At 31.6% G+C, this 27,471-nt stretch overlaps 3 protein-coding genes and 1 pseudogene across 4 annotated transcripts; 2 read left to right on the top strand and 2 right to left on the bottom strand.

Moving 5' to 3' along the window:
- Positions 1–806: 806 nt before the first annotated feature.
- On the top strand, positions 807–4,562 carry LOC110635137 (lipoxygenase 3, chloroplastic-like; annotated as a pseudogene).
- A 6,981-nt stretch (positions 4,563–11,543) lies between these two features.
- On the top strand, positions 11,544–13,847 carry LOC110635092 (L-type lectin-domain containing receptor kinase VII.1-like). The gene has a single exon (XM_021784293.2). It carries the CDS (start codon positions 11,671–11,673, stop codon positions 13,744–13,746), a length of 2,076 nt encoding a protein of 691 aa, XP_021639985.2. The 5' UTR covers positions 11,544–11,670; the 3' UTR covers positions 13,747–13,847.
- A 1,619-nt stretch (positions 13,848–15,466) lies between these two features.
- LOC110635083 (uncharacterized) lies at positions 15,467–18,343 on the bottom strand. 2 transcript variants are annotated; one of them, XM_021784283.2, is made up of 2 exons: positions 17,721–18,343; positions 15,467–16,019 (listed from the first exon to the last, which is right to left on the bottom strand). In XM_021784283.2, the coding sequence occupies exon 1, from the start codon at positions 18,184–18,186 to the stop codon at positions 17,740–17,742; it is 447 nt and encodes a 148-aa protein (XP_021639975.1). In that variant the 5' UTR covers positions 18,187–18,343; the 3' UTR covers positions 15,467–16,019; positions 17,721–17,739. The 2 variants fall into 2 exon arrangements, with proteins under 2 accessions (XP_021639975.1, XP_021639974.1); XM_021784282.2 differs by lacking the exon at positions 15,467–16,019 and adding an exon at positions 16,035–16,362.
- A 2,703-nt stretch (positions 18,344–21,046) lies between these two features.
- Positions 21,047–27,063, bottom strand: LOC110635104 (probable hexosyltransferase MUCI70). Its single transcript, XM_058140439.1, has 9 exons — positions 25,986–27,063; positions 25,166–25,414; positions 24,742–24,955; positions 24,473–24,582; positions 24,185–24,384; positions 23,713–23,816; positions 22,330–22,517; positions 22,014–22,213; positions 21,047–21,591 (listed from the first exon to the last, which is right to left on the bottom strand). Exons 1-9 carry the CDS (start codon positions 26,239–26,241, stop codon positions 21,364–21,366), a joined length of 1,749 nt encoding a protein of 582 aa, XP_057996422.1. The 5' UTR covers positions 26,242–27,063; the 3' UTR covers positions 21,047–21,363.
- Between the last annotated feature and the right edge of the window lie 408 nt (positions 27,064–27,471).

Below are 27,471 nucleotides of genomic sequence, written 5' to 3'. Positions count from 1 at the left end.
AGGTACCACCAAGCAAAGAACTTTCTAGGCCCCAATATAACAATTGACACAGTACCATAAACCAGATCGTCTCTGTTCCACCCTCATATAGAAAAACTCAAGACCTGCAAAACAAAATAAACTCACAAAGCTATTAACAAATCAAACCAGGAAGGGGAGGGGACCCATCACTCATTTGGAAAAACTATTTTACAATTAAAAAATAAAATTATTGGGGATACATGCTGATGGAAAATAGTATTAAAAATTAAAAAAAAAGTAACTTTTATAGGAAAATTTGCAATATATATATATATATATATATATATATATATATATATATATATATGATTTGATAATTTTGTTCACAATTTCTATTTTTTTAAATGTAATATAAAATATGAGAATGTAGTGAAAATTATATATATTTATTACCAAATTGCAGATTGTAGATAAAATGTCAAGTCGATGAAAAGTGGGATCCATAATTTTTTTAATTAATTTAAGATTGGCGGGGACATGATCAACTTATTAATAATAATAATCATCATCATCATCATCATCATCGTCGTCGTCGTCGTCGCTAAAAGCAGAGTGCAAAAATGGCAATGACGGTGGCAGGCGAAGCTTTGGAAGAATATTCTCCAAACCCCTTACCAAAATCTCGATTTATTTTCAGTAACCATTTTATTCTGCAACAAAACAACCGATCTTCCATTGCATTCTCCTTCTCCTTGGCCTTGGATAAGAGCAGGAGGCGACTGCGGCAAAAGGTGAGAGCACCTGCAGGTGCAGAAGCAGCTCTCAAAAATTATTATAATGAGCCAATGGAAGCCATGGCAGAAATGTCTCAGAAACTCAAGATGGAAGCTCTAGTTACTGTGAGGAACACCATGTTTCACTGGTTACAGAGTTTCATTAACCCTTGGCAGAAGAGTACTATCGTTTTGCAGCTCATTAGCTCCGATATTGATCCAAGTAAGGGCTTATATTCTTACCATTTTTTTTTTTTTGGCAAACTTAAAACACTTGCCGGCCCCATCATTTGATTTGGTTGTTTTAAATTTGATGCAGGAACAATGCAACCAAAGCGAAGCAGCAAAGCGACATTGGAATGGTCCAAGAGGTTTAAAACTGAAGATAAACTGATCATTTACAAAGTTGAATTTATGGTGGAGCCCAACTTCGGGGTACCAGGAGCCATCACAGTGATTAACATGTGTCAAAATGAGTTCTACTTGGAAAGCATCACCGTTGAAGGTGTTATCCACTTTCCCTGCGATTCTTGGGTCCAACCACCACAAAATTGCCATGCAGAGAAAAGAACCTTTTTCACTGAGAAGGTAATCTTTTCATGATCGATCCAACTTCACCATAAAATGAATTTCATTTTTTCAATCGGCTAATTGATAGTGCAACGTTGTCTTGGATATTTAGCAGGCATATTTACCTTGTCAAACGCCCTCAGGGATAAAAGAGATTAGAGAAATGGAACTGAACCAGTTGAGGGGTGACGGAAAGGGATTCAGGAAATTGTCTGATAGAGTTTATGACTAAGATACGTACAGAGACTTGGGAAATCCTGATAAAGGGATGGAATATGCCAGGCCAATCTTGGTTGGTTTTACAAATGAAAAATATAAGCTGATATTTTCTTATTCATATATGAATGATCCATACAGATGAGAATACAGAGTCCCCAGCAAATGTATCCACGCCGATGTACGTGCCAAGAGACGAAGCATTTGAAGATTCTAAAAGGAAAGATATATCTGCAGGAAAATTGAAAGGAGTGCTCAAGAATTTTATTCCTACCCTCGTGAGAAAAGCCTCCATTCATGGCGATTCTATCAAGGATTTTTCTGAAATTAATCGTCTGTATAAAAAAAGCATTAATACTGCAGTTAAAGAAAATTCACAGAATGAAAGTTGGAAAAACTTTCCTCTGACGTATAATCTTAGCAAGATGTCAGAATCCATAACAGAAAGTCACAGATTTGATGCTCCTAAGGGCATCTCGGGTAAGCACTAATTAATTTAATTAAGTTTCTAATTGTATTTTATTAACAATATAACTAATAATAATCTTAATGATCTAGTTTCAGGGGAATTATCATGTCTAAGAGATGATGAATTTGGTCGCTTAACACTAAGAGGGATGAATCCTTTTAGTATTGAAAGGCCTAAGGTAATTAATTAATTATGTTTAGTAATCTTGTTCTCATTTTAACATAATTAGTCAATGATTTTTTTGCTCATATTCAGTGTATCATACACTCAAAATCTAAGATATATGGTGAGACTTATTTATTAAATATATGGGCTTTACATTCTTATATCTTAGGCCGCACCAAAATGAGTTTTCTAGCTTTCCATTACAGGCATTTCCACCTGTGAGCAAACTGAATACTTCCATCTACGGTCCTCCGGAGTCGGCAGTGGAAGAAGAACACATCATAGCACATCTTAATGGAATGTCTGCACAGCAGGTATGTCATACATGACATCAGTCTTTTATGAAAACATTCACAACATACATATAACTACAAATGGGCATGATATGGGTTTAGACTGTATTAATTGATGAGAATTATCTTGAATCATCTTGAAAAAGAAAAGTGTAACATCATATATCATATGCGTGTCTTTTCATTTTTGGCCATATATATATTCTTTAATTTTTTTAATCGTTAATTATTTGTGTCTCAGGCATTAGAAGAACACAAATTGTTCATTCTAGACTACAATGATATCTACCTTCCATTTCTGAGTCGGATAAATAGTGTTGGTGACCGAAAGGCTCATGCAACTCGTACAATATTTTACTTGACTCCATTGGGAACTTTAAAACCCATTGCTATTGAGCTCAGCAGTGCTCCATCCTTGGAGTTAAATTCCCCATCAAAGCAGGTTCTCACCCCTCCTGTGGACGCCACCACCTACTGGCTCTGGCAACTAGCCAAAGCCCACGTTTGCTCCAGCGATGCTGGTGCTCATCAACGAATTCATCACTGGTATATATATATATATATATATATATATATATATATATATATATATATGCAAATTAAGCTCTATTCAGGTGCTAAAAATAATATAAAGCAAAACTAGAGGTGATAAAGGATATTTAATGATGATTAATAACTAATTAATTAAACTGCAGGTTGCGTATCCATGCATGCATGGAACCATTTATTATTGCGGCACACAGGCAATTAAGCGTAATGCACCCAGTTTACAAGATTCTCAAGCCTCACATGCTATACACATTGGCTATAAATGCAGAGGCTCGTGAAGTTCTCATCAGTGCTAATGGAATTGTTGAGTCCTACTTTGGTCCACAAAAGTACTGCCTGGGGATTACTGAATCTGCTTATCGAGATTGGTGGCGTTTTGACATGGAGGCCTCCCCGCTGATCTTATCAGAAGGTACTACCATCTTATTCACTAATTAGATTTAAGGGTCTATTTGATTATCTACAGTCAATTATCGATAATTAATTATCAACATCAGAGATTAATTAAAGAATCAAAAAATAATAAATAAAAATCTTAATAATTATAACTAATTACAGCTTGCACTAACTTGCCAATTAATGATAACAATTTATATTAATTTTTGAATAGGGGATTGGCAATTCCAGACCAGCGCAGGTCCATGGGCTTAGGCTAGTCATTGAAGACTATCCTTATGCAAATGATGGGCTTCTTATATGGTCTGCAATTGGGAAATTGGTTTGATATTATGTCAATTACTACTGCCCAGTGTCAAGCCTGGTCCAATTTGACACTGAGCTCCAAGCCTGGTGTAATGAATTCATAAATGTGGGTCATGCTGATGTTTTCCATGCTAATTAGTGACCAAATCTCTAAACTCCAGGTGATCTGGTCTCAATGCTCACCATTTTTATCTGGGTCGTAACAGCTCAACATGCTGCCTCGAATTATGGGCAATATCACTATGGTGGGTACGTCCCAATTAGGCCACCGCATATGCGAAGACTAGTGCCTATGCAGGGAGATGTGGAGTACGAGCATTTTCTAGCAGACCCACGAGGATATTACTTATCATCATTGCCAAGTTTGCTTCAAGTTACCCATTTCATGTCTGTGCTCGATATACTTTCCACACATGCAGTTGATAAGGAGTACATGGGTGCTAGAAAAGACCTTTCAACATGGTCAGGAGACGTTGTGATCATTGAAGCATTCTATGGATTCTCAATGGAAATGAAGAAGATAGAAAAAGAGATTGAGAAGAGAAATTCTGATCCCAACAATAGGAATCGTTTCGGTGCTGGAATTGCACCTTATGAACTGCTCTTACCAAGCTAAAACTCTGGTGTTACTGGTAGAGGGGTCCCTAATAGTATATCAATGTGAACCTGTGAGACTCTGGAGAGTTTGAGATATTGCAGCAAATATTTTTATGTAATGTATTTAGCTGTAATTAAAGGAATGATTTTCATGTTTTAAGCATGAAATCCAGGAAATTTATCTTGTATTAGATATATAGTTGTTGATTAGGACAGTGTTTTTTTGTAAGAATTACTCAAAATAGCTATAAAAATTAAGTTCATGGGATGTAGTATCCCTTCACTGTGCCTCTCGATTGATATTTAAAGGCATCTGGGGATTCTGAATTTGATATTTCTTGTTACTGTCATTGAATTGAGTAGTAATGGAAATTGCCGAACGTTTATGATTTGGGGAATATATAATGGAAGAAATTAACATGAAATAAAGTGTATGCTTTATTTGTTCATATATCTTTGCATTCTAATGCACGGTGAAGCAGTAAGTTCATGGCTGAACTATGTTATGTGATTTGTTTAGTGAAAGCTTTAGGCTTTAATTTTCCTGTTTATCTATTTAACTACTTTTTTCTGACTACCATATTGTTTCTTTTCTCCATTAATCTTTTCTTTCCTGCCTATTTCTCCATCTATCTAGTTCTAAAGTGAGTCTAGTACCAAATTATAGGTTAATAAGGGAGAACTGGAAGCCTTGAACTTATTATGGAAATGCCATTTTATGTAAGTGGCCACAGGCTAAATAAGAGGTGGAGAGTTTAGAAGATTGCCAATCATGAAGATTTCAGGTTCTTACTCTTTTTACACTTACTACACATATCAATTAATCCTGTCTCAATTTGGGAATTTCTTATTTAATAATATCACTCAATCAAAGAGAATAATGCTATTTCAGAAAAAAAAAAATAAATTTTAATAAATCATTGTTTCGATTAATTTAAAAAAAAAAAATTATATCCCACATTGAAAGTATGGAATTTCAATGTATGGTATATATGAACTTAGACTCTCCCACTTCAATAACTAACTTTTAGGGTGTGATTCTCTTGATAATAATTCATATCAATGATAATAATCCCTCCATGCATAAAATGTAACTTGGGTTAAATCTAGATATGATTATATGAAGATTTTTATTTAGAATTAATTTATTATAAATTTAAAATATAATATATATAAATTTAAGATGAAATTTATATATTTTTCTTTAATAGTTAAGATAAATTATCCCCATTATAACATTATATCACCGTGTGAAAGAGGGAATAAGCCGCAAGTGAAGGAAATTAGATTGACCAGGGCCTGGTCCAAGTCAATAAGACATCTGATGCTATCATTGCCGTGTTGCATGCAATCCAGCAAATTAATTCCGTTAGAATTCATGACATGGTCGGTAGGGAATAAATAAAAAGTAGACTTTGGTTGTCTGTGCAGGAGACATTTCTCATACTCCATTTAATTCAATAATTTTATGCAGATTACGTCTCCAAGAGGAGATTGGGTAAAATCATTTCAGGAAGCGTCATAATAAGAACTTTTGATTATCATCATTGTTGAGAAAGTTATAAAGATTAATGACAGGTATTTCAAATGCTATGGCATATAGGATTGCAATACATTATAAGAATCAGATTTTCTATATTATGAGGTCTGTGCATGCTGAATTTGGCCCAAAAGAATCAAAGATTAAAAGGCTCAAATTGCTCAGATTAAAGCTGATCTCGCAGCCCATGATTTATATATACTTGTGATATCTATTTATTTTTTTTAGTTATTAATACTATTCATGGATTTTTTTTTCTTATGGATATGAATTTACAAGATAGCAGAGAATATCGAATGGGTTGACTTGTGTAATTTGATACTTAAATCAGAATACTGAGTAGAATATAAAATTAATGAAAGAACAACATACTTGAATATTGAGATTTAAGCTTCTTATATCTATTTGGAGTAGAATTTAATATTTGAGATAGAATTTTTATTTTAGAGAAAATCTAAGTAATCATAGTAAATAATATTTTATATTTGATTATAACTTGAATATTTTGAGTGATACTGAATCAGATATGTGTTTTGCTTGAATTAAGAAATATGAGAAAAAAAAAATGAATTTTCTACATTTAAATCTCATAAGATCATCCAAGGGTTATTCTTTTTCTTATTATTAACAAAATAAATTATATATTGTCTATTTATTTGTAGAAAATAGTTTTTTATTTTCAAGAAAATTTTATTTTTTATTTTTTATAAGAAGAAAGGAAAATGAGTTCACCTGTCAATAATAAAAAATAAATTTTTAATTAAAAAATTTTAAAAAATTATTCATATCTTTATAATTAAAAGAAAAAATTATTATATAAAATATATTTTAAAACTTATTTTATTTTTAAAATTTTTTTTAATATGTGTTATTCATTTAAAAAATATAATTACTTTTGAGTATTTTCAATAAATATTTTTTAAATGATTATTCAATTTTATTTAAGAAAAAGTTATAGTATAATTTTGCTTATTGAAAAATCATTATTTTTTTATAAAAAAACAGAGTTTTTTCTTTAAAGAAAAATAGTAAAAAATAATTTAAAATTATTTTTAAAATTTTAGTTAAATTTTAAAAAAATTCAATTTTTCTTTTTGAAAAGCTAACGTATGTAAATATGAAAGTCTATTTTATAATATTCCAAAAATAATTTTAAAAATCATTTAATTTTTCATAAATAAATAGGCTTAAAATTTAAAAAATCTTTTACCCTTTTAAAACATTATATGTTAATTTAGATGCTTTCTTAGTCACAACTATTGTTTTGAGGATGGCTCTACTAATCTACGAATTAGTTCTAGAGATACTTAAAAAAAAGAAAAAACAGAGGAAATTCAGCTATTTTCTCCTACTCCTCTGCTCACTCTCAGTGTTTATTTGTCATTACATTTACCGAGTTGAGATTAATTTTTTGAATAAAAGTATTATTTTAAATATTATTAAAAAAAAATTTGATTATTTTATTATTTTAATAATATTATAATAAAAATTTATAAAATTTAATTTTAAATTATTTTTTAATATTCTCTAATAAATATATTTAAAAAAATAATAATTTCAATAATAATTTTTTTTTTCTACTTATCGATGTTTTCCCTGAAAAGCATGAAGAATATTTAATTGTATAAATTTCAGTAATGGTGAAAGATTTTAATGCTACCATACTATGACTTGTTAATTCAGCTCTGCTCCATTTATTTTTCTTTGCAATAGTTAGGTAAGCGGTTGTAAGATGTGACCTGCTTTCATTAATGTTACTGCTATTAAAAAAAAACTTTAATTATATTGGTAAGAAAATATTGAAAATTAATTTTAATTTAAATTTAATATATTTTAATTATAAACTTTGATCATAACAATTTTTAAAATAACATTTAACATTTTAATTATAATTAAAATATTATCTCCTTTAAACCATTTTCAATAATAATTTTAAAATAGCGATTAATGTTTTAACCAGAGTCAAAACATTATTTCTCTTTATTTATACTGTTTGATGGTACAGTATTTATACTAATATGTAGAAGTTGAGAAAATGATTCATAAAAAGCTATCATATCTAGCTTTTAAAAGTTGAGAAAACACTTTAACTTGAATCAATAAAATTATATCATCATTTTTACATTTAACAGTTAATTTAACAGTTATTTTTATCAAATATTTTTATTTTAATAACTATATAAATAATTAGATACTAACAATTAATATTAACAGCTAATTACAATTAGTAAAATAGTTAATAATTATTAAAATAGCTAACGGGTATAAAAACAGTTAATATTATCGAACAAGATTTTATTTATATTATTTATTGACATAGTATTTATACTAATATTTAAATATTGAGAGAATTATTCTTGAAAAATTACTCTCTTATAGAGAATTTTAATTAAGATTAATAAGATTGATATTACTATTTTTACTGAACTCACTTTTATTTTAAATCACTATATAATTAATAACTAATCATTAATAATTAATATCTAATAAATAATCACTAACCGGTTATACCTAATAGTTAGTAAAACAATTAATAACTACTAATTGTTAATACCTAATAATTAATAAAATAACTAATAACTACTAAAATAATTAATATTACTGAACATGACAATAATCATTTTAAAGTAATTAAATAACTTTTTAAATAATATTTAAAATATTAATTTTAAAAAATATTTTATTAACCTCGTAATATAATTTTTTTTTTCATTTTTAATAGAAATTTAGGAGTTTCTTTACTCGATTTTATCTTTTGCTCTTTTGCCATAGTCCTCTTAAATTACAATAATTTCTCATTTCAACTTTAAATAATTTATTTATTGATATAAACTGTGTTAATAAAATAAAAAAAATAAATTTTAATTTATTAATATTAAAATATCTTTTAAAATTATAAAATTTTAAATTTAAGTCTAAAATGAACTAAATAAATAAAAAATTAATAATTAATTAGTAACATTGATTACAATTGTTGAATTAACACAGACCATCTTCATACTCCTCTTATAAGCAAGCAGTTTCTACAGCCCTACACCCTTTTTCTTTTGTTTAGTTCATATTTTATTAAGAGATTGTTTGATTTAATATTGCAGTTAATTATTGATAATTAATTATAAACAATAAAGATTAGCGATTAATTTAAAGTATTGTGATTTCAATCTTTTTATTTTTTAAATAAAAATATTTTTGCTTATCAAGAACACCAAACAAGATATTCAAATTATTTCTGCTTTGTTGTTTCAATATGTCATCTCAAAGAATACACACGGCTAAATCCGGATTTGGATCGAAATTCAACTAGAATTAATTTGATTAAAATTAGTTTGGAATTATTAAATTTCAATTTTATTAGAAATACTTTTAATCGAATTAAGTAGATTTTGATTGGTTTGACTTTAATAAAAAAAAAATATTTTCATTTAAAAAAAATATTAGCCCTTTGATTTGATCAAATTAAATTAAACCTACTTAAAATTTTATTGAAATCAAATCAAAATCAAAATAGAAAGAAATTTTTCGATCTGGTCTCAAATATCCAACTCTCACTGCTAGAATTACCCACAAATCTAGTCATAGTTATGTGTAATGTCATGCTTATCGAGTAATTATATGGTAAAATTGTGATTTTATATAGACAATTTACATGAATTAACAAATCAATTAGATATGAAAAAATATTAAAAATTGCTGAATTATTATTTTTTTAACACTCACTATTAGACAAATATTATTTACTGAGACTATGTATATACACTTATTCATATTTTCTTAATTTGTCATTCTATGTAGAGCACCCTACATGGAATTACTATTTTATTTTATAATTTTTTCCATCAAGAGTATTTAAAAATATTTAAAATAAAAAATTTTAAATTATTAGAATTTATATATTTAAATTAAAAAAATAAATCATCAAATAAATTAATATTAATATTAAAATATATAACTGTTTGATAATTTAATTAATTTAATGAAATCTCTTATTATAAATCTCATATACTCTTATTTAAATTATATTATTTTTCTTGTAATCAATGACAAAATAGAAAAATAATTATTTTTATTTTACCTTTTAATTATTTTAAATTAAATGATAAAATTCATATTATAGTAACATCCTATTTATTTAAATTTCAAATTTACTGTAATTACATCTCTCATTTAAATAGGAGTTCACTTGATATTTATATAAAGACTTTAAGCCTTTAATTGACTATAAAGCTGTTCTCTAATCAATTATTTTTAATCTCAATTTAATTTACTAACTTAAGCATAAAGGGATGCCTCAAAGTAACACATTGGATATTTTCTCTCTTATTTTACATTACATATCCAAAAATAGTAATAATAATAATAGCACCAATTCACATAAGTTATATTTTTTTTATGGAAAATTGAAATAAGTTATAAACATATAAGTTTTATCATAAAATCGCTCTAAATGATTTTTTTAAAATAAATTAAAAATTAATATAAAAATCATTCTAGACGGTGTGAAATAGAATGAAATATCTATCCATATTAAATAATTGAAGCTGATAGATAATGAGAGATTTTTGGACCATCTCGCTCAACTAACAAGTTTTTTTTTTTTTTTTTTTGAATTTTGTACCTTTGAATGTGGCGATCAACGTATGGTTTGGGTCCGTGGACGAGACTAAAGAGGTATTTAATGCGTTGACCGGAAAAGATATCATTTTCAGTTCAAGTGGTATTAGAGTCTCGTGACGGTCTGTGTGGTTCCGGGTTCGAGTCTCGTCCCTGCGTAAAAAACAGCTCTGCGCTAAGAGTTGGCCTGACGAACCAAGAGTCTGCGCAAGTGGAGTCGTGGTGGGTTTGAGCCCGTGGACGGGACTAAAGAGGTATTTGGTGCGCTGACTGGACAGAATATCCTTTTCGAATCCACAATGCTGTCTCATCCTTGTTTCAATTCTCTATACCAGATTAGATATAATGATTAAATATTATATCTACTTAGAATGACTGTTATATCCACAGAATCCTATTTTTTATTAATTTTCAAAAAAAAAAAGTTTAAAATCAACATAAAAAATTTAAAGTTAAATTTCTTATTTTTAATTATAAGAATCTTAAATAATTAATAAATTTAAATCATCTTTTTTTAATATCATTTAAAATTTTGATTTTTCAAAAAATAAATTTTTTAATCATTCAATTTCAATTCTCAAAATCAAAACATAATAAATAATTTCAAATTATTAAATTAAAGTTCTATTTATTTCACAAAAATATTTTTTTAATTTTTTTATTTTTTAACATTGGAGACATTCAAAAAAATATTAAATAAAAAATATTTTTTAATTTTAAAAAATAAATTATTTTTAAAGAAAATTTCGTCTTTATTTTTTATTTTATAAATTTTTATGATTTTATTAAAATATAAAAATACTTTATTTATATATATGTAATAAATATATACTATTTATTTAATATTATAATTAAATAATAAAAAATATTTTTATAAAAATATTTAAAAATATATTTTTTAAAAATATTATATATATATATATATATTATTTTTTAAGACTTTAAACCTAATTAATTATTTTATTAATAGAGATAAAATAAGATTTGAATTCGCGAAGCTTCACGTGAATAGTCCGGAGAAAAAGACTTGTTAGTCTGAAGCTGGCACAAGGATGCTGAAAAAGAGTCAGCATGTTAGGATCCAAAAAAAGTGAAACCCACTGAACGTGTCATAAATACGGTGAGAATCCCTGCTCAAATTCACTCCAATAGCTCAAATCTAACATAATCTTTCTCTGCCGTCCTCTTTAAGGTTTCCCATGAAACAGAGGCTTTTCTGTTTCCATGTCTGCAATGAAGAAACACCCAAACCCTTCTCTTCTCTTACTTCTGCTTCCTATAATCCTATCTTGTCGACCCATGTCAGCTATTGATTTTGTCTTCAATGGCTTCAATTCCTCCAATTTGATTCTCTATGACTCAGCCACCATTGAATCTCGTATTCTCACACTTACCAAGAGAACAGCTTTCAGAGAAGGTCGTGCTCTATACCCATCAAAAGTAACCACCAAAGCTACTAACTCCTCTTATGTCTATCCATTTTCTACTTCTTTCATTTTTGCTATGGTTCCTTACAAGAACGTCCTGCCAGGACATGGCCTGATATTCATTTTTGTAACACATATTGGGATAAATGGTACAAGCCCAGCCCAATACTTAGGCCTATTTAATCGCACGAATAATGGTAATCCTAGCAATCATGTGTTTGGGATCGAGTTCGATGTGTTCGCCAACCAAGAATTCAATGACACGAAGAGTAACCATGTTGGTATAGATCTGAATTCCCTCACATCAAAATTTGCTGAAGAGGCAGGATATTGGCCTGACAATAAAAAGAGTAGCAGCGCCGACAGGAGTTCATTCAAGAAATTGAAGCTAAATAATGGTGAAAATTACCAAGTTTGGATAGATTATGCAGATTCTTTAATTAATATTACTATGGCTCCTGTTGGCATGAAAAGGCCTACTCGGCCTTTGTTAAATGTTTCTATTAATCTTTCTGATGTTTTTGAGGAAGAAATGTATGTTGGGTTCACTTCTGCAACAGGAAAACTTGATGAGAGTCACAAGATTCTGGCTTGGAGCTATAGTGATTCCAATTTTTCTTTAAGTGAAAGTTTGATTACAACTGGGTTGCCATCCTTTGTTCCTCTAAAAGGTTCCTTTTTTCGGTCTAAGGCGTTCATTGCCGGTGCCGTGCTTGGAGGTTTCGCGGTTATTGTCGCTGTTGCTTTGATTACTTTGTTTTATGCTAGGAGGAAGCAGAGGATGGCAAGGGCGAGAGCGAACATGGAGGAATGGGAATTGGAATATTGGCCACATAGAATTACTTATCAAGAAATTGAGACAGCAACAAAAGGATTCAGTGAACAAAATGTCATTGGATTTGGAGGAAATGGAAAGGTCTATAAGGGTGTATTGCCAGGAGGGGAAGAGGTTGCAGTGAAGCGAATTTCTCATGAAAATAATGGGATGAGAGAGTTTTTGGCTGAAATTTCGAGTCTTGGAAGATTGAAGCACAGGAGCTTGGTTGGGTTGAGAGCTTGGTGCAAGAGAGAAAAAGGAAGCTTCAGTCTGGTCTATGATTATATGGAAAATGGGAGTTTGGATAAGAGAGTGTTCAATTGTGATGAGAATAAAATGTTAAGCTGTGAAGAAAGAATAAGGATATTGAAAGATGTTGCTTCAGGAGTACTGTATTTGCACGAGGGATGGGAGTCTAAAGTCCTACATAGAGACATTAAGGCCAGCAATGTGTTACTGGACCAGGAAATGAATGGAAGGTTAGGTGATTTTGGCCTAGCCAGGATGCACAGCCATGGTCAGATGGCTATCACCACACGGGTGGTTGGAACGGTTGGGTACTTGGCCCCTGAGGTGGTTCGCAGTGGTCGAGCGTCAGCTCAAACAGATGTGTTCGGTTTTGGGGTATTGATTTTGGAGGTGATGTGTGGAAGGAGGCCAATAGAGGAAGGGAAGCCACCATTGATAGAATTGGTATGGCAGTCAATGACGCAAGGACAGTTACTCGATGCTCTTGATCCAAGGATAAAGGCTAGAGGAGGGTTTGATGAGGAAGAAGTGGAGAGAATACTTCATTTAGGCTTGTTGTGCACATATCCTGAGCCTAGTTCCCGGCCAAAAATGAGGCAAGCAGTGAAGATCTTGGAGGGCAAGAACGAGCCTGAAATTGATGATATGAATGCATATCTGCTCCAACATACCAAGTCTAAAGATATGTGGTTGAATTATTCTCATGGTGGGGGCTATTCATATCACCCAACGTCTGAAGATATTAAAAAATTCCAGTCATCTTTCACTTCTCTCTCTTGGAGCAATAGTGAAAGGGAGGGTAGGTAGGGGTGAGCACTGTTTAATTTGAATAGAATAAATTGAATCAAATCGTCTTAATTTAGTATTTTGATTTGATTTTTAAAATAATTTAGTTCGGTTCGATTTTATATTTTAAGAATCTTGATTATATCTATTCAATTTGGTTTTAAAGAGAAAAAATTAGTTGCACCGAATCAAACTGAATTACTTTATTTAATTTTAAATTGATTGATTTTTATAGAGAATTTATGAATTATATGTAATTTTATATATATAAATTGTTTAATTTCATTTATTAATAGTTATTAGGTTCAAATCAAAGTTAAAATCAGATCAAAAATTTGAAAATCAAGTCTAAATTGAAAATTTTATCAAAACTCAAAAATCGATTGGTTCAAACAGAATCAAACTAAAATAGAGCGGTTTGATTCAGTTTAATTTTTCATTTATTTCAATTTAATTCAGTTTCTAAAATATAATAATTCACTTAATTCAATTTTAATGATTCAATTTGATTCAATTGAGTTTGAACCGATTGCTCAACTGTAAGGATAGGTGAATTTGCAAATCTTTGCATCACTTGCAAATAGTAGAATTTTTTGGTTGCTATTTCTTTGACAGATTTTTGTAGCAAAACAAGGTTGGATATGCAGCTTCAGAAAAACAAGGTTTTCTTTTTCCTTTCTTCTAAAATAGGAAAAGTTTCTACTCTTTTGTATACGTACAGAAAATCCTTATTCTGATATTGAAGGATGAGATTTAGATAGTGATACTGTTCATTTACCTCCGATAACATATCACTTCTGTTCTTCAAACCCTTGTCAACTTGTCGTTAGTATTAAATTCTCAAATGTTTTGCTAGTCAGGAAGAAAGGCAGAGCCGGGAAAATGCTCACAGCCTTCAGAGGTCACAGAAAAGAAGAGAGAAAAGTTATTGTTAGATTTATCAATTCCAAAGGGATTTGGAAAGATATTATTTTCTAATTTAAAATGTAGAAATATTCTTAATAATTAGGATTAGGATTGAAGAAATTGAGATGGAAAGGTTATTCGGCATTATCCATGAGGAGGGGCTTTGCCAGCTGTTAAAGATTTGGTTTTAACTATTGATGAGGGGTTATGGAGAAATGATATAATCCATTATAGTTGAAGGCACTAGTAAATATATAGAGTTAGAATGAGAATACTATCTAATATTTTTAGATTGTAATAGATGATTTAAACTTATAATAAATGATTTATTTATTAAATAAAATGATTTATTTATTAAATAAAGTGACATGCCGTGAACGTAATTTTTTAATCCTATATTCAAAGAGTAGGTGTATTTTCTTTATTTTTTTTTTATAATTTACATACTTTCGCAGTATATACTAGAAAAGTTCAATAAATTAACAAGAACAATCAAATCTTATTATCTACTCGTTCTTTTTCCTACTGTGATTGTATCATGGAATTAATTCTTTTTGGAGATAATTGTTGAAGAAGCTGAAAAAGAGTCTAGCAAGTGCATTCTTGGCCAAAACTCAACTCCAAGACCAAGTACTTAAGGAAAGCTATAGATGGTGTGAAGTTGAAGCTGTTGCTCCATCAATAATTCCCATCTTAAGAGATTTTCTGAAATCACAATTGTCTGTATGAAAAACAACGAATTTTCCATGAAGAGTTCACTATTGCGAGTTCCTCTTAACACAGCTCAGGAACAGTATGCACCATCCTAAGAATGTTTAGCGAAAGCAATCTCAAATTATATGTCCAAGTAAATTGCCACTAGATGCTTTGGAATGTTTCACACGGCAATCGATCAGAAAGGGAACTAAAAACTACTTGAATCCGGTGAATAGATAGAACTATCAACTATGCATATGGGTCAATAAAGACAATACTTGGCCCAGTGTTTGCAATAAAAGCTTTGCTAGATTAATTTACTGAAAATTTCATTCTTCCGCATGGCAGCCTCCGAGTAAACTGGAACCCTCCATCTATTCATATAATGGACTAGAATGATATCTAGTATCTACCCTTCCATTTCTTAACCAGAAAAGTGCTCCTGGTGACTGAAACGCATACGCAACTCATTCAATTTTCTTTTTAACTCCATTAGCGACACTAAAGCCCACTGCCATCGAGCTCAGAGTTCCATCGGCTAATTCAAAGCTACTTATCAAAGCAAGTTGTACCCACTCCTGTTATTGCTACCACAAACCAGCTCTGGCAGCTAGCCACATTGATGCTTGACTAGTGCCAATAGAACATGATTCGAGTATCAGAGTTACCTCGAGGATCCATTGATATACTACCTGTTATCATTGACAAATTTGCTTCAGACTACAAATTATATGTCTGTACTAGATATATTTTCATGAACAAGAAAAAGGTATCTTAGCAATAGAAAAAGAACTTTCTACATGGTCCGAAGAACCCAAGGTCATCAATGCGTTTTACAATTTTCCGATAAAGCTGAACAGGACTGAAGAAGTTTCAGAAAATAAAATGCTCATCTAACTCTTAGGAATAGGTATGGAGAAGCGATAATCATCTTATAAGCCGGTCATGTAAAGCTCAGGACCATGAATAAGTTCTAGAGGGGTGCCTAATAGTATATCCATATGAAGCATATAATTCAAAGAACAGTACTTCACTCTGCAAATTCAGATCACAAAAATAAAGATAATTTTAGATAAAAAAATTAGGACAAAATAGCTGCATGACTAATCTACTCATTTACAAGTACCATTTACATGTGTCCAAAGTTGAAACTTTTTGAATTTTCATGAACAGGAAAACATGATGAAAGGTAATTGAGATCTAATATAAAATACACAGTGGTAATAGATTTAAAAGTGATAGGAATAGTAAAGTGGAAAAAATGATGGGTGATCAACTGAGCTAAGCAGGAATATTGACTTGGAAGGGGTCGAAATAGGACAAATCATAAGAGAGGAAGAGAGGAAGAGAGAAAGAAAAGAATCGGTCTAGGGAGAGAAGACCAAGAGATTGATTAACACAGTTTTTTGATGAGTTAATATTGTTGATTTCAAATTGATGGCGGATATTCAGGGGGTGTTACAACACATAATAAGACTACAAAATAGCATTTCCCTTAACAAATAAGAATTGGTTACAGACTTACAGTTCACTAAAGAGCAAATTTCATTTTCACACTCATCCAATTAAAACTTGTCGATATGCTTCAAGAATTAGAAAGAGATTAAAGGAAGAAAGAAAATGACTACTAAAAAGGAAGCGTGTTCATTCTTTGGCAGCTTAGTAGGTTTCACAAATCCTAAAGCCTAATATAAACAAGAGGCAGGAATTACCTTCTATGGCTTGACAGCAGTCCTGCAATTCCATCCTTTCCAAGAAATGCACAATGTGGAGAACTTGGGATTTACACCATTCGAAATATATATATATATATATATATATATATATATATATATATATATATATATATATATATATATATATAATTTAGCACACTTCTCTATCTATACCAGAATAGAAGGAGTCACGGTAACATTCATCAGGCACATTTTTTTGGTTATAGGAACACTAGAAGCATTTAGGGCCAATAGCTTCCCAATAACGAAAGGGACTTCTCAAACCTCAAGCCCTGCGTGAGCTCAGGTGGCTGGGAAGACTGAAGAGACTGTTCTTGATTTTGTCCATTACCAACCAAAAATTAAAATAACCAACGAAAAACAAACACAGAAAAGGAGGAAAGCCTTTCATTAATTGAAGCTAACAGTAAACAAATAAACTACAGAAGTCTGTAAATTTTTATCAACAAAAAAATCCCATTAAGCAAGAAAAAAAGACTATTTTAATTACAATCCAAATTACAATTATCCACCTACACATAACACACTACACTCATGTGCTTCATTATTCATTTATGACAACATTTTTACACTTTAAACAGCTAAAGCTCATTTAGGTACGCTAAATATAAAACAAAAGGAAAATAAAATTAAAAGTGTCAAAAAAAAAAAACTCACATTATGTCGAAAAGAAAAATCAATCATACTTCTCCCTCCAGGAATAAACAAGGAAAAAAACCCAGGAGAAAGCCAATAAGATATCGCCAACCGTCTGTCTTAACCAATCCCAAGCCAATACATCAACCCTCCTCTCAAAATAAACCCTCCAAAGAGCCATGAAAACATGAAGAACCGTGCACCCTTTGGCGAAGAAAGACTGGAAGTCTCGATCTTTTACGAAAGAGACCATGAATATGAGAAACCCGATGGCGAAGAGCAGCAACCCAGAAAAGGAATCGGAAGTCCGGATCAGGAGCTGGTCATGCGGGGTGGAACCCATGAGCTTGGTGGCTGTATCGAGGCCATGGGTAAAGGTGTAGATTCCCTTCATGTGAAACATCATGAGGCTGCCGCTAGTTATAGCGATGAGCGAGTGGAGAATGCAGATGACAGAGAAGGAGGAGGAAAGCGAAGGCGATGACATCTGGGTTTGATCTAATATGAAGTTTAATCCCTAAAAAGGAAAGCTATTTGGGAAGGAGAAGGATTTCCATCGTTGGGAAGATGAGAGGAGAGGATTGAAGATTCCGTGGAAATGGAGGATTAAAAGTTGCAGGCGAGGTGGGGCAGATATGAGATTCATGATGCAGAAGATAAGGGATCTTTTCTCAATATCTGAGGGACCCATCGGACTATTTGTCCATAATTGCCACGTGGCACGTGCTAGGTGTGCCGACAAAAACTAATTTTATAAAGATAATCTCCCAAGTTTGAATATTTTCTTCTTTTTTTTTCATATTTTCCTTTTTTCTTATTGAAAATTTTTAAAATAATAAAAATATGAAGAATTTAAATTTTAAAATTGATATAATATAAAATAATTATGCATAATATATATATCCATCTAATTTAGAAAATGTCTAACAGGAAATATTTCATATTAATCGAGTTAGATGAGAGAAAAATATGTTACTTTCTCTAAATCCTTCTCTCCCTATTTTGAAAAAAAGTGAAAAATAAAAATTTCTGACATCTCATCTTTATCTAACAATCTGAGTAAAATTATGATAATTTTATAAGGCATATTAATTTATATAAATTATTTAATAAGTATTATCTATAATAGATGTGAGATCTCAAATGACTAGCCATTCACGCAATGGACCATGTGTACATGACTTATATGTGAAGGGTTGCCTACACGCACACTTGCTCATCCTCTCGAACACTTGATGATTCAATGACACGATACATCTTTTAATAAAATTATGACAATTTTACTAAGACATGTTAATCCATATAAACCACCCAACTCACGCTATCTACGACTGATATGGGATTCATTTAGTTTAAATAAATAATTGATTTAATAGGTGGTTAGCCAATAAATCATTAAAAATTAATTAAATACTAGGTCAATTGATATAAATAAATAAATAAATTTTATTTTTTTAATTTTTTAAATTAAATTGTGAATATTAATTAGATTATTTTATAAATAATAATACTAAAAAATAGATGAATAAAAAATATACAACAATCAAATTAACTCTATTATATATTTTTTAAAATAAAAATATCCCATTATCAAGTTAACTCAATTACCTATAATTTTAAAGACCTTCCATAAAAAAATTTCCTTAATCAAGTCAAGCCATCAAGTCACACAAGTTAATGAGAAACTAATCAGATCGCTTACTTTTTTTTTTTTTAGTCAATTTTTTGTATGGTTCAATCATAAACTAAACTCAGTTGTGTTTGATTCGGGCAGCTGGTCCAATCCAATCACTTTATAATGATCTATCCCCTTAGATTGAGAATGGTTTAATTGTGGCTCTCACGACCCATGTAACCCACGGAACCTGAACAGAGATGAGCTCCAATTTTACGAGGAGCGGATACCATCTCCAAATGAGAGATGGGTTGGGGGAGGCAAATTCTTTCTTGATTTAGAGTGAAACATAGAGACAGCTTTCTTAAAAGCAAAAATTCTACTGGAACAAAGTTTATGTCGTTAATCATGGCCAAAACATGGCATGTGCATACGCTGGATGGTCGGTTCTAGCCATTTCATTGTAACATGCAATGCCTAGAGCAATCAAAGGATATTATTTGTCTTTGCTTTGATGTTTGAAGGGCAAGGTTAATACTTTCTGTTGCACCAAAATGAAGAGCAAGACAAAAATTCCTGATGTTTGGTGTTTACCAACAAAGTTTCTCCATGCTTTATTCTGTGTTTTTTCATTTATGCCGTGACCAACAAATTTAAAAATTCTGAAATAACTTATCGATCCAAGTGATTGCTCAAACAACATGGGAGGGGATTCTTACCCGATAAACGAGAAGACTGTGCAAGGGTATGATGCATGTGGATTACAGGCAACAAGAAAGACATTTCATTCAATATATTTATTTATTATTGTCTCCGTTCATTTTTATATGTTCATAATCATTAAAAAAGCAATTAAATCATGATAAAATACTTACTTCAATCTATTTCAAATTTTTTTAAAATTTTTTCATTAAAATTAAGAAAATAATTAAATAACTTAATTTTTATAAAAAAAAAATTAATAATTGACTAAAATACCCTTGAAATGTAGAAAGGTGAGAAGAAAGAGATGAATGCATTAAGAGTAAACTCTTTCCGTCTATTTTTATCTATCGCACGCGAGTATTGCACGATGATATAAAAAATAGTTAGATATCCTCATTTATCTAAAAACATACAAGTAATTAATTAAATTAACATTTTATCTCACCTAGAAAATTACATAAATATTTATTATATTTGATAGAGATAAAAGATAAAATTGAAAAAAAATAGTTAATACTCCTTACTTCCTAGAGGAGATGGATAATTTTTAACAAAAGAAAAATTTTAACGCCATAAATAAAAATGGACGAATAAAATTGATAAGATAGACTTTAACAAATAATAAAAATAATTAATATGTTTGGTAGAGATAAGTGTATAATTGTAAAAATATTAATTAATAATCTTTAATTTTCGTAAAATGACATAATTTTGAATAAAATTTTTTTAAAAATAATGAATAAAATTAAACGAAGTATTAATTGTATATCCATAATATAAGAAATTATATTTTTTATGTAATATTACACACCTTTTAATGTAATATCGATAATTTTTATATAAAACTAATAATAAATATATTTAATAAATCTTAAAAGTGCAATATTACAATCATTCGAAAAATCATTGTAAATAAGCTTATAATCCACCTTGAAAAGATGTTAAAAGTTCAGGGCTATTCTTTAAAAAAAAAAAAAAATCATTGGGCAAGTATAGAGTAATTTTCATTAAATTTATTCATTCTCAATTAAGAAGAGACATAAATATTTCTATTAAATAACTGATCCAATACAACCTCGTTATAAAAATGAACAACAAAATGGGTTACTACATTTCAGGATAGCAACCCACAATATAATTATTGGAAATTATAAATATATATATACACAACAAAAAATGAATAAAAAAAGGAGAATTCAAAACTAGGAAAACAAAAAGAAAAAGAATGAGAGACAGTGTCCTCTGTGGTAACAGAACTACAACACTCATCTTGCACAAATATTCCATCCCTGCAAAGAATGATTTTTAAGGGGGGGAAAAATGACTACTTTCCTGAACAAAACTTTAACTTGAATCGGTGTCCCTGCCACCAGCAACAACTTTGCGATGGTGCCTAGAGTTAGACTTCCTCCCTCGCCTTGCCCTCCGAACCGGAATACTTGCAACCCTTTCAGCAGAAGTTTCCAGTGCTGTTTTAATTGGTGGTTCATGCACCAAAACAGGGGGCAGTGGTGGTGGATATACAGCAGGAGGAGGAGGAGCCATGTGCTCTAAAACATCTCTATGGTACTTCTGCAGGTAGTAACAGAAAGTTGGAGGTGACAAACAAAAGTATGAGAGGCCGACAGACATATGGAGTGCTGAAGACTTTAGCCACAGAATTGTTAAGAGAATAAAATTGAAATTTGATATAATTCGAGTCTGGCAACAGGTGTTGGCAGAGATTTTCACAAAAATTCAACCATGGTGTAGAACAAGGAGGGAAGATGAGATGCTACTAGTCTAAGCAAAAAAGAATACCATGATTTTCTGAAACATTTGATTGCAATTTAACATTGAAACTATATTATAACAAAACTGAATTTCTTTTTTTTTTTTTTTTTATAAAGAATGCCATTTCATCAGTTCTTGAAATGCTCATTTTCCAAAATCTACCTTATTTACTGGACATTTTAGTTTGAAAAAGCATGATCAGCAAAGCATAAAATGATTACCTGAACTACAAAGTTGCGCCTTTCACAGTCCATGAACATGTTCACAGTCCAATTTGTCTTTGCCCGAATCTTATCTCTTACTGTGGAAAAGCTGATTTGGTCCCTTGAAGTAAAGCGGTCAACTTCGTTGAACCAAAGGCAAGTAAAGAGGTTGCTAATGGGAACATGCTCCCTTATTATAACACATCCTTCAGGAACATCTGCAGAGCCAGCCATCAACAGAAACCTCATATCAATGACAAAAGAAGTGCAAGAGAAACAAAAGTAAAGAGGTGAAACAGAATAGAAAGAATGAAAACAAGGATATTAAATCTACCACTTCTAATAGGAAGCTTGGCCACTGAATATGGAGTCAAACCCTCCTTCTTATAAAAATCAATCTGAAAGTCAATGGAGGCATTATCATACTTCCCAGCTGCTTTATTTGCCTCAGCTTCCAGAAACACATCAAATCGCTTATAATGTCTAGAAATTGCAAGAGTAGCATTTTTTCTCCACAAGTGCCTGAAGATTGGCTCAAAATAATAATAATTAAGGAGATCATAGTTGACTCCAGATATACCAGAACAAAAAAAGAAAAGAAAAAAAAAAAAAAAAAACGACAAATACTAGTAACAGTCTGCTGCCCTTCTTTTAACATGAACTTTCATTACTGTAAATTGGCGTTCCTTTCAAGACACCATCCAACTTGATCCTGGCATCTTGAAAATCTAACCACCACTTTAGAGACAAATATTTACCTTTCTTTTCAAGCTCATTGGATAATCCACCAAACACCATCTTGTTGACTTGTTATCCAGGCTTAAGCATGTAACTTGCCCATAAACAAGTTATACAGGAAATCCTTTGGGTCGACAAGGCTGAATAATTAAACTATTAATAGGGAATGAGGTAACAACAAAAAATTACAATATTTGCACTTCAGAGACCCACCCTACTTCTTTCTGAGAGAGGCAGTGTTTATTCTTCAGATTTTGGTAACATGAGATCTGAAACCAAGACATAATTGTACCACTCCAGCCAGGAGCTTGTCTGAGAGACAATAACAATGCGTGGCTTTTGAGAGATGCATGGAAGAAATTTAAATACCAGATAAGAACTAGAGCTAAGAATTAGATTCACAAAAATCATTGGAATCCTACGCATGCCGTGAGCCCCAAGTTGCAGGTTATGAAACTACGTCTCAAAAATCTCCAGATCAAACCAAAAGTATATTTTGGGAAGAAAGACATATTTAGTACAAGTGGCAAAAAATGTAAGAATATGGTCTTACAGCGCCTCTAGACAATTGAGTTCCCTAGAATAGTAATTTAGCAAGCATTAAGAAAACAGAAGTAAGAGCCAACCCTTAAAATTTGACATGCATACCTTATACTAGGTCATACTTGACAATACAATGTAAAAATGGAATAAAAGACTATGAGAAAGAACTAATCAACTAAAAATAATTTTTCTAAAAAGACAAAAGGTGTGAACTGGAAACAGGTTTAGCAGCCAACAATCCAAGGGTTCAGGTTATGGTAAATAATCACACTGGGAACAGGTAATGTCCAATTTGTATCTTACGTCAGACCTAGCTAGCTTGGAAGTTATAAAAATTGACACTTGAAAGCATACCAAAATCATGAAAATCATTGAACAAAGGTTGTAGAAGGATCCAGAAAATTAGAGGAAAGGAAAGAGCAGAAACCAGATTTACCTTTCAAGAATTTGGTATGGATCCACAACAAGTTCAAGTTTCCCATCAATCCATAAGGAAAAGCGAGCATTTGGAAACATCCTATGCACTAGAAGCTTTGGTACCTGTCATTGGCATAACTTGGGTCAAAAGGCATATTTAATTGCTATCTTGTGTCCCTAAATTTAAAAAGATTCTGAGGGAACTCATATGAAATCAGTTTATTAAAGAAACTGAATACTATTTACTTTCAAATGTCATCTTAATGTTTCTTGAGGTTGCCACACGCGTGTGCACACACACACACACATAATAGAAAGAATCAACTATAGGAATCTTCCCATCCATGTTATAGAGCATTGGTCAAGAAAATGGAATCTAACCATTAAAGCTACCGTATCACATTCCGAAAAACTAGATAAACAATAAGCTATAGCCTGCAGCCTGGATCAAATTTTAAAAAAGAAAGCTCACTAAAATCTAGAACATTTACTTTCCCATTGCGTCTCCCATCTTTGTAAGGAAGATTACGAACAACAACAATTCTCCAAATCCCAATCTTCCGGCTGCTGTCTAGACCACTATTCTTCTTCAAATATGCTTCTGTTTCTTCATCAACAAACATAAAGAAGCAGACAGTCTTCTTGGAGTATTCGCTGATATTAGTCGGCTGTTGAATTTCATCAAAGGCTCCTGAAAGAAGAGAAGATTATCTTATAAGCTATGAATCAGCTCAGGCAGAGGACATGATTAGTTGAAATCCCATTATGCAGAGGAATACCAAATATTGCTGAAGCAACAACAACCCCATGGCACTGCTCCATTGCAGCCAGGTCAATTTCATCCATGTCAAATCCTGTATAGTGGCCAGGTCTTTTCCCTCTGACAAATCTGATCAATTTTATACAAACCAACCAAAAATGCACAATGAACAGATATGAGTTAACAACAAATAGAAGATCCCAAAGAATATGTTATTAGTATGATTATTCTAGGAGTACAAAAATAGATCTGGTGACATAAGAATCAAGAGAAAGCAACAGAGCATACCCACAGTGCACACTCATCGACTCTCTAATATCATAAGAGTCACTTCTCTGCTTTAGAGTAGGATACCCACCGAATTCTGAGCCGCCAAATTCTCCATCTCTACTTAGTGGATCCTCATAGATATATGTCAAGTTATTAACTATAGGAGAAAATGATGGGAACTTTGGCATCAAAGCAATCGCTTCTTCCACAGGAAGGTAGCACACAGGACATGCTGAAATGTAATTACCAAGGGATATCAGCAAAATCAATGAGATACTGTTATTTATTTACTGTATAGGAACTCAATATCCCTGCTATCTTCAAGCATCTACAAATCAACAACACAACTTGGAGAAATGTCTAGTAATATTGACTGTTAAACCCAAAAAACCAAAAGGAAAAAAAAGTAGAGAAAACACAAAGAGGGTGAAAGAGAACTTACGTCGTGGCCCAGTTCTTTTTTTATCAGCTGGTGGGGGAGGTAAAGTGAAGCTATTACAGGGATGCCCAGGAGGAAGAGTGTAGCCCAAAAAATATTTGGGAGGAGGATGAGGGAGAAGGGGAGGAGGAGGAGGTGGTGGAGGCAAAGCGAACTTCTTAACTATATGAGTCTCATTTGCTGGATTGCCAAAGGGCACAGTGCTATTAAGGCTAAAGTTTGGGACATTATCACCTTCCTGTGAATCTTCACCTGAAAACAAGCCACAGTGCAAACATCACTCCTCTACCATGGGAAACCAGGAAACAAATTACAACATAGTCCACTGATGAGAAGGTACATCAGGTGAAGGGGTATCCAAAAATGTCCAAAGAAGCGAATAAAAAGAAATATTTCAAAATTAGATGCCTTCATGGTACATATCAACGTTAAAAATGAATAAAATAAAAACTTAGACCAATTGCTATCAGTATCTCCTTAACAAGACGGAGAGCAACTATCCCTGCTCATCTAATAATAGCACAAAGCACAAGTTAACTGAAACAGGCACTATGAGTATATCCCTAAGCACGCATTTCCCAATTTAAACAACCAACTTAAAATAATTAAAAAAAATTGCAAGAACGATAACACAAGCAATCTAGGGAGGCATGATCATGACCAGCCAAGCATCAATCCAATTGAATACCAGCAATGAATTTGAGCATTTCTCCTTAACTAAGAAACGCAACAGATAACCACTACAATTCCATAACCTATTATTTAATCCATTAATAAGTAACAAAAAACAGAAAGGGGGATAGAGATGGATGGAGAATCAGACCTTTTCCTACATACAAAACCCATACGAAAACGGCAGCGGAGATGATACAGAGGAACAGCATTCCAACCTTTTTGCGGCCGGCGAACTTGCAGATCCAATGAAAGAGTCTCTCCTTGTACTTGACCATCTTGGCAGGTTTAGTCCGGCTTGTAGTTTGGATAGGCAAGTGAACACCACCACCGTTCTGCTGATGTTGAAAATGCTTCTCCAATGATCCATAACTTCCAGAGCGAATCCCCAATGACCCTCCAGTCATCGTCTCTCCTTAAACCTCACACTAAACAATACCCTCCTCATCTCATTTCCTTCTAACCGAAAAAAAAAAAAAAGGCACTGGTTCCTCCAATATCACTATCAACCCATATTATGAATCCACCAAGTGATTATAGGTTAAAAACGGAAAATGATGAAGACCCAGTTCTCCAAATTGCCCAAGCACTCGTTTCTTGAATAAGCTATCGAAATAATAGCCTAAATCAACATCCAAAAAATGGGCAAAATAGCGAAATAGTTTAGGCCCAGTTCACCAAATTGGCCCCAAACAACTGAGGGACCCCTAGTTTTCACTGAAATCAAAGCTCTGTGCAGCCAAATTATTCTCAATTATCCCAGAAACAAAAAAACAGAAGTGGGCAATAAAGAAAGCAAAATCAAAAAAATCTATTTTCGAAAAACAAGTGACAATTTAGTGTAGAAGCAGAATCGAATCTTCAAACGCACAGATCAAAGTGATTGTATAAAAGAAACTTGGGTTTAAAAAAAAAAGAATTTTGAAGAGAATAAATCTAGGGTTTGTGATTGGCGAATGGGGTTTTGAACAAAAATCAAGGTTTGGTGAAATCGAGGTTCTCTCTGTATTTTATGAAATCTGGGATTTCTGATTTACATAGTAAAATTTTGTTCCATTTCTTAAAAAATTTGAGGGTATTGCAAAAAAGCAGAATTTTCAATCTAATATTTATATGGTATGGAAAAAATTTAACAAAAATGTCAAGGAAATTAAAACATGACAGGCTAACAAATTATTTCATAAAATAATTAAAATATTCGGCCATTTAATAAATCAGCCAGGAGGGGGGGCATTTCAATTATATTAGTTACTTATTGTGGATTTCTTTAATTGTTTTGACATTTGAGCTTAGACATTAAATAATTGGGGCAATTGGGTTTAAGATGGATATTACACACCTACCAATAATGGATTGGATCCACCACCATTCCATGAAGGATCCTTTTTCTCTAACCCTACTAATATTAAACATGCACACCATTATGTTAAATAAATTTTCTTTTTTTTTTTTAATAAGTATTATTGAGTTGCCCATTGTACAATAATCCAAAATTAATAATATTGGGAAAAAAGTACATTTGAACTGGTTTTTCTTTCTTTTTTATTCTTCATAAGAGATTGTAAATATGTACTTCTTACCAAAATATCACTGTGTTGCCTGCCAGACTTCAAGATCATGCACACTTTATAGTCCCT

Source organism: Hevea brasiliensis, chromosome 18, assembly GCF_030052815.1.
Source record: "Hevea brasiliensis isolate MT/VB/25A 57/8 chromosome 18, ASM3005281v1, whole genome shotgun sequence".
NCBI lineage: Eukaryota > Viridiplantae > Streptophyta > Magnoliopsida > Malpighiales > Euphorbiaceae > Hevea > Hevea brasiliensis.
This window is presented reverse-complemented; position numbering and strand designations above follow the sequence as displayed.